General features: G+C 56.8%; 2 protein-coding genes across 2 annotated transcripts; both read left to right on the top strand.

The window, feature by feature from the left end:
- The first annotated feature begins 622 nt into the window (after positions 1 to 622).
- BDP81DRAFT_426161 (uncharacterized protein) lies at positions 623 to 3,329 on the top strand. Its single transcript, XM_060590272.1, has one exon. The coding sequence runs from the start codon at positions 1,082 to 1,084 to the stop codon at positions 3,053 to 3,055; it is 1,974 nt and encodes a 657-aa protein (XP_060446527.1). The 5' UTR covers positions 623 to 1,081; the 3' UTR covers positions 3,056 to 3,329.
- Positions 3,330 to 4,486: 1,157 nt separating this feature from the next.
- On the top strand, positions 4,487 to 7,215 carry BDP81DRAFT_426159 (uncharacterized protein; the record flags this gene model as incomplete). Its single annotated transcript, XM_060590271.1, has 1 exon — positions 4,487 to 7,215. A coding segment is annotated over exon 1 (2,105 nt), but the record flags the coding sequence as incomplete, so codon positions are not given.
- Between the last annotated feature and the right edge of the window lie 192 nt (positions 7,216 to 7,407).

Genomic DNA, 7,407 nt, shown 5'->3' with positions numbered 1-7,407 from the left:
AGACTTCACTCATCTCGTAAGTTTAAGTCTGTTTGGGGAGAACTAATGCCGTCATGTTCCCTCGCTGTCCCCATTTAGCGCAGAGAATAAGAAAGAATGCGTCTGCGAGGGATGATGTCGTGCATTTTGCCGCTGCGGGTTCCGTCTCCACTTGATACACTCAACAGGCCGAGACCATCAAACTCCAATGTATGACTCGCTGACCGGCGGTTGGATCCAAAGGATCGGAAGATCGAGAGCCGCATAGTGATAGACAGGGCTATATCGGTTTTCGGGAGATGACTGGAGACGCCGGGGGGGGCGACGAAAGGAGGTCGGGCGTCCGGAACCGAGAATGGATATGGGCAATTTGGCGAATTCCAGGTGTAAGATCTGGCCCAGGGATACCGAAAATGCTCATTGTCGTCAACGACAAGCTCGGGAGGGCGCCGGGCGGAACGCCACAGACAAGACCCAATTTCCAAGCTTAGCGGACGGGAATGCACGCTTATTGAGATTTAGCGACGTTGGGGTTTGTTTTTTTCCTTCCTTCGTCGGGCCTATTGATTGGTCCCTTGTTGAGGCGGTCTCCCTCGTTGGATTGCGGAGAAGGTGAGACATTGCCAACTGATGAGTTCTTGACCGAGGTGATCCATTCCTAACCTCCTGACTAAACTTAACACGAACGACGAGGAACGAGACACGATAGCGGAAGAATGGAAAAACGAGACACGGAGACCTGGCTTAGTGGCGCTTGCTGTAGGAAACTCTGTACTGGTCTCAGGCATGCAAACTCATCTTGTCACTCAGGAGACAATGCTCACGGCAAGGGAGAGAGGCATGGGCAGAGCTGCCAGAGACGCCAGAGACATCGTTTCGATGGATCTTTGCCTGACATGAGGGAAAGAGAGGGAGTTTCCAGAAGGTATAAGAAAGAGAAGATTCTCCGGCTTCTGTCCAACTTTCCTTTCCCTCCTCACCCTCATCATCATTACACTCCGCATCCTTAGGTCCTCTCTTCCTCTCTCTCTTTACCTCGTTTCACTCGTTTACGACCCGAGGTCTAGTCATTCTTTTACTTGCTTTCGTCACTCGTTTAGTCATGCGTCGCACGGCTCTCGTCTTCCTCCTGGGCAAGGTCGCCCTGGGACAGAGCACCGCTCCGTTCCAGAACACCACCACGACCTCATCCACGCGCACCTCGTCTTCCTCTGTCGTGGTTAGCTCCTCCTTCTCCACAACCATCTCTGGTTCCACCTCGTTGAGCACTCTTCAGACCACCTCAACTGGCCAGACGACAATCAGCAGCTTGACCACTTCCACCGGTCTGAGCACCACTGTGACGACTGAGGTCCCCATCACGACTTCCGATGAGGTCACGACCATTGACACCACCTTCAGCTCCGATGAGCCTCCCATCACCACTGAAGGGTCTTTGACGACCACGATTGACACCTCTCCCACCACCACTGGAACCGACACCTCCTCAACCTCGTCGTCTGCGACCCCGTCGGCCACCGTCATCCCCAACCCCGGCAGCGTTGGCAACTTCTCTCTGCTTGGCTGCTTCGGCTCCACCGCCGGTTTCCCTACCTTCGAGCTCGTCCTGTCTGCCGCTTCCATGACTCTTGACCTTTGCGTCGCTTCCTGCCCTGCCGGCAAGCGCTACGCCGGTCTCTTCGGCTCCGACTGCTTCTGCGGTGACATCGTCAGCGATGCCACTGCTACCCGCGTCTCTGAGGACAAGTGCTCCATCTCCTGCCCGGGCAACTCTGGCCAGCGTTGTGGTGGCCGCAACGTTGGCGGTACCCTCAAGCGCCAGCTCATCTCTGCCGAGATCTTGTTGACCATCTACGTCCGTATTGATGGTGGTATCGATGCCACCACCACTGCCACCGTCACCACCACTTTCACCTCTGCGACCACTGTCACCGTTGACGGCACTGCTTCCACTGGCGTCACCACCGTCACCACCACCTACTGCCCTCTGTGCCAGGACTGCCAGGGTCCCTTCTGCTACAAGCCTGCTCCCAACCCGTGCTCCAACGGCAAGTGCTTCGGCGTTCCTTGCTACGGTGATGACTGCTACAAGAAGATTGTGTCCTACGGCGACTACTGCGGATACGACTACCCCTGCTACGGTGCCGACTGCCAGCGCCGTCTCGTCTGGACCGATGGCACCTGGCACCCTGAGGTCTGCTCCGGATACGACTGCGGCCGCAAGATCAAGTGTGTCTCCGGAAAGTGCGACTACGTCGTCAAGGGCTCCGACTTCGACTCCGAGAAGATTGTCTGCTACGGCAACGTCTGCAAGGTCGAGACCTGCTCCGGTGATGAGTGCAACAAGAAGTACGTCTGCAAGGACGACTCCTGCGTCTTCGAGTCCTGCCCGTACGCCGATGCCAACAAGAAGTATGAGTACAAGAACGACAAGTACATCGAGGTCAAGGGCTGCAACGGCTCCTGCCCTGTTCCCCAGCCTCCCTGCTCTGGCGACTCTTGCAAGGTTGTCATCCCCGTTCCTCCCGTCACCACTGTTGCTTGCGACGGCACCACCTGCAGCACCGTTGTCATCCCCCAGCCTCCCGTCACCAAGACTCCCTTCGTCCCGGCCACCAACACCATGCCCGCCGGCGCTCCCCCTACCGGCGCTCCCCCCGCTGGTTCTCCCCCGGCTGGTGCTCCCCCCGCCGGCACCCCTCCCGCTGGAGCTCCTCCCGCTGGCACCCCTCCCGCTGGAGCCCCTCCTGCCGGTGCTCCCCCTGCTGGCACTCCTCCCGCTGGTGCCCCTCCCGCTGGTGCCCCTCCCGCTGGTGCCCCTCCCGCTGGTGCCCCTCCCGCCGGTGCCCCTCCCGCCGGTGCTCCTCCTGCCGGTGCTCCTCCTGCCGGTGCTCCTCCTGCTGGAGCTCCCCCGGCTGGTGTTCCCCCGGCTAACTCTGCCGCCCCTCCTGCTGGCGGCAGCCCCACCGGCACTGCGACTGCCAAGCCCCCCGTCGTCACGGCCGGCACCAGCAAGTTCGCTGCCAGCTTCGGCGCTCTTGCCTTCAGCGTTCTTGCTGCCGCTGTCCTTCTGTAAGGGACTCGTCTGAGCATGGATGGATATTCTCTTCTCTTGACTCTACTATGGGTCTGTTAATGGTTATCAGCTGGTGGTTTGTGGTAGGAGTAGTGGTTTTCTTCGATAGTGGCCTAGCGGTTTTTGGGAGCATCTTCGGATCTCTCTGCTCGGCTATGGATGGACCTTTGACAAACGATTTGACGATATAGATAATAAAGCGTGTGTTTCGCCACATACAACATCTTGCCCTCTTCCGTGACTTTGCCTTCGATGCTCGGGATTTCAATGGTGGTTGAGAACATTTGACCCCCTTGTCTCGCTGGAGATAGGTTATGGGGGATAGTTTACTTCGACCCTGAGAAAATGCTTTCGGCCTGGATAGGTAACTGGATAGTTGGAAACCATCGTCCACCAAGGTCGATGAAAAGCTAGAGTTACAGTTTCTGGGTTACTGCTATGGATGGGCAGAAATGGGTACTGTACTAGGGTTTTAAAGACTACAGGGTTGCTCAAACCCCCTTTTAAGGGCGGGCTATACTTGCTTTTGAAAAGGATTTCTCGTTGTCATGCTCGTGAAATGTTATGTTTGATGAACCCTTCTTTTGGGTGCGTGTGCAAGTCGCTCGTCCTCCGATGAAGAGGCTCAGGCCCCCTGGGTGGTCTACTCCGGTAGCCCGGGCCCACTTCCGGGTGCATCATCCGGGATCCACCCGGGCCCGAGTGTTCGGTCGCTCGGGGCTCGATTCGGCAAGAAAAAGGCAAGAAGATCAAACACTCCCTTCCTTTGACGGGATTGGACTGAATGTTGCCAGTCCATATCACGGCATTGTATGTCAAATCAGTATCTTGCAGGTAAGATGCCGCTCACAATCTGTGTGTATCGCCTTGTGCTTGAAGCGTAAGTACGCATACTAGCCATTTATCCATTTTATGTACGGATAACTACCAGTATAGATATAATCCTCAACAACATCGCAAAGTATCACGGCAGAGAGATTTAGGCGTCGGCGTCATTCTTCCCGCCAAACGTCGCATCCGCCCCTTTTGCACGTTTCAGCACGTGGGAGGTCCAGGCGGGCGCTGCAACGGCGTTCCAAGGATGAGATCGGGCACAGATGGTCCGTACTCTCTCGATTCCTCCGGAGAAGCCCAAGGAGATCCAATAGAAGCAGCAGTCTGCGGCAGATGCAGGACGCTACGGAAAGGGCTTCGTTTGACAAGAGTGTGCTAACAAGGCTTGACAGATGGAGTGGCAGTTGAAGGATCAAGACTTGGAGATTGTCATCAATGATCGATTAAGCTGAGGGGAGGCTGGGAAGAGCTGACAATGCGCCTCCGGTTGGTTGCAGTCCCAAACATCCCCCTTCTCCGTTTCCAACGAAAGCTTGTCTCAGTGTGCGTTCCCCGTCCTTTCCCCTCAGCTGGTCACGGTCTGCAACCAAACCAAACCACCGTCAGGCCAAGGAACCACAATGTGGGAATAGACCACAGAACGAACCGGGACTGCAGTGAGTGCACCGCAACTCGGACGGTCATGCCTGCATGTCGCAAAGCCAATTCCTTGCTGTGCTCGTCTTCCTTCTTGGAATCCTGCCCAGTTCTTCTGTCACATTCCCGTCAGCCTGACTCTTCGTACCTGGCCGCCCAGCCTGTTCCTGTGAGCCGTGAGCACCGAAGCTGTTGAATGCTGTAGCCGATGAACATGTTCTGTGCCTGAGAGCATGCGAGCGAACTGTTCCGAAGACGAACATTGACCACTACATCGGCTACACACCGACACCACCTTACGACCTGACTGAACATTGACCTTTCCAGACGCGGCCGTGGCCCATGAATGAACCTTAACTTGACCAACATGTCCTCCTCCCCCGCGTCTCCCACCCGCACTACTACCGCGTCTCCTCCCCATCATCCTCTTACTACCCGGCTCTCACTTTCTAGCTCTTCTTCCCCCTCGACTTACCCAGAGCAACCCCACTTCTCTCGTCCAGCCTCACAGCAGCAGCCGGCAGCACGGCGCATAAGTCGCGACCTTTGCACTCAACGCCAGGGTTCCCGACGACTCACTGAAGGGCAGAATCTCACTTCATCGCCGGTGAAGCTAATACGCTTTATCGCCTTTCTCGCAGCATCAAAGGAGGGTCATTTTTGGCAGATCGGGGATACGAAGGGACACCGACGGGAGGACGCTTCAACCGGGACGAGGGCTCCTCGCCCGACTAACCCCGCCATGGCGCCCGACGCAAACAGCAACTTGAACGGAGTCACATCCCAGTCCCGGACCAAGGACCAGGACCAGGACCAGCAGAAGCAGCTCAAGAAGTGGAAAAAGATCTGGCTCAAAGGTCTGTCTGTTCGTATCCGGGCTCGCAAGGACTCGCCGCGAGCAGCAGCAGCAACAACATCGGCAGTACCACCACCACCATCAACCGGAGGAGAGACAGACCACAGCGTTGAGAGAGGCACCCAGACCGCGACACGCAACCACACCCACAACCACAGCCAACATGTTCGCAGCAGCCAGAGTCGCACGCTACGGCATTCAGAAACGCTTGCGCACCCAAGCGAGTCAGACGCCGTAACGGACTCCGGCCTCTCGTCGACCGTTGCCACCTCCGCCTCACACTCGCCCGCAACATCAACCACCGCTCAGACCACCACCGTCCCCTCGAGCTCATCGTCATCCTCGTCCACTTCTCTCAGCGTGAGCGTCGGTGCTTCCATCGGAAACTTCCCGTCATCCTCCGCGCCGTGTCCCACTTGCGGACAGCGCCGCCATGTCGAACTCCACCGGCCTCCGACGCCGGTCAAGCCCGAGGATCGGTTCCAGTTCCGGTCCGGGGTCCCGTATGGTCCTTGGACAATCACACATCCTCCACCGTCGACAGCTGCACCATCGCAGATTTCCTTTGAGCTTCCCGTCTCCCAGCAGCAGCAGCAAGTGGCCCCCTGCTGCGCTGCCGAGACCCCTGGTCCGCTCACTGCATTCCACCCCTTCGCCCGCCTACCACCAGAGCTTCGGTCCAAGATCCTGCGGTTCTATCTCGAACGCCCGCGCATCGTAGAAATCCGATGCATGAACGACTTGAAAAAGATCCATTTCGCACCAAACGCGCTCGGAAATCTTGCCTCCAACATCGCCTGGAGCGCAGACAACACTCTCCCGGCCCTGATGTGGGTGAACAGGGAATGCCGCGCCGAGACACGCGCATTCTACCGCGTTCAGCTACCGATGCACCCGACCAACAAGATCGCCTGGCCCGTCATCATCAACCCGGATTTCGACACCGTCATATTCACGTTCCCCTGGAGCAGCGAGATTCCCCTTGACATCTTCCTGAGCGACTGCCTCGCATTCGACCCGCTCGGCGTAGGGATCCGCCATTTCGGCACCCGCGACAGGGGCGGACCCGAGACGTGGGACCTAACGCCCGTACCTGGATGCGCGCCGCTCGCAGAGAGCTTGGCGAATTTGGAGTCCTACACGGAAGCGATCCAGCTGATGGACGATCGCGCGGCGGCCCGGTTCCCGGTGTGGATGATTCACGAGGGCTATCTTACCAGCGGCATCCCGGCCAAGAACGCATTCTACCGCGACGTTCCGCGGCTGCTTCTTAGTAACGACTACGAGCCTCCCGATGCGATTAACCAGCGCACGGCGCTGGAGGCTTTGCGGACGCAGCTTGGAGAGTACCTGCCCAAGAACGTTGCTGAGAATCTGGTAATGCAGAGGATGTTTTACCGCAAGTATTTCCGGCACTTGAGGATGAAGTGTACGAAAACCGATCTTGCTGGGCTGGGAATGGTGAGACAGATTCCTGGCTGTGAGACGGAGGAGTTCTTTCTGAGTAACGGCCGGGAAGTTGCGGGGCCGCGGAAGAAGATGAGGTCGGTGCTTGATGTGAGACCTAGCAGCAGCTGGCATCTTTGGGATGATGACTGACTTGACGAGTTGTGAGCGAGAGTCTGGAGATTGTCTCTTTTACAGAGGAGTGTTGAAGTGGAACGAGAGCTGTATCAAAAGTACCGTGCAACGGTAAGATGCGACAAAAGGACGGTTGTCTAAATGCCAGAAGAGATGAGTTTAGAGATTCGAAAACATTTATCGCAATATATTTGTGTTCCTTCACCAAGCAAAAGAGAAATGAAGATGCCGAATCGGCCAATTGGGTATGAAATTCAAAGCCTGCCTCCTGAAGCAAGCTTGGGTACAATGAGAGTCAAGGCCGCCCCGTTTTCCGCAGCACTAGAATCATCAGGAGTATCTCCGCTGTAGTCATATCCGTCATGTCAGAGTACGTGTGTTCCTCATGCAGTCTTGGTCCATCTTTGTCCATACTCCCACCTGTGATCCGCCCAAATTCCCTGAT

This window comes from Colletotrichum phormii, assembly GCF_030913505.1.
Source record: "Colletotrichum phormii strain CBS 102054 chromosome Unknown BDP81scaffold_8, whole genome shotgun sequence".
Taxonomy (NCBI): Eukaryota; Fungi; Ascomycota; class Sordariomycetes; order Glomerellales; family Glomerellaceae; genus Colletotrichum; species Colletotrichum phormii.
This window is presented reverse-complemented; position numbering and strand designations above follow the sequence as displayed.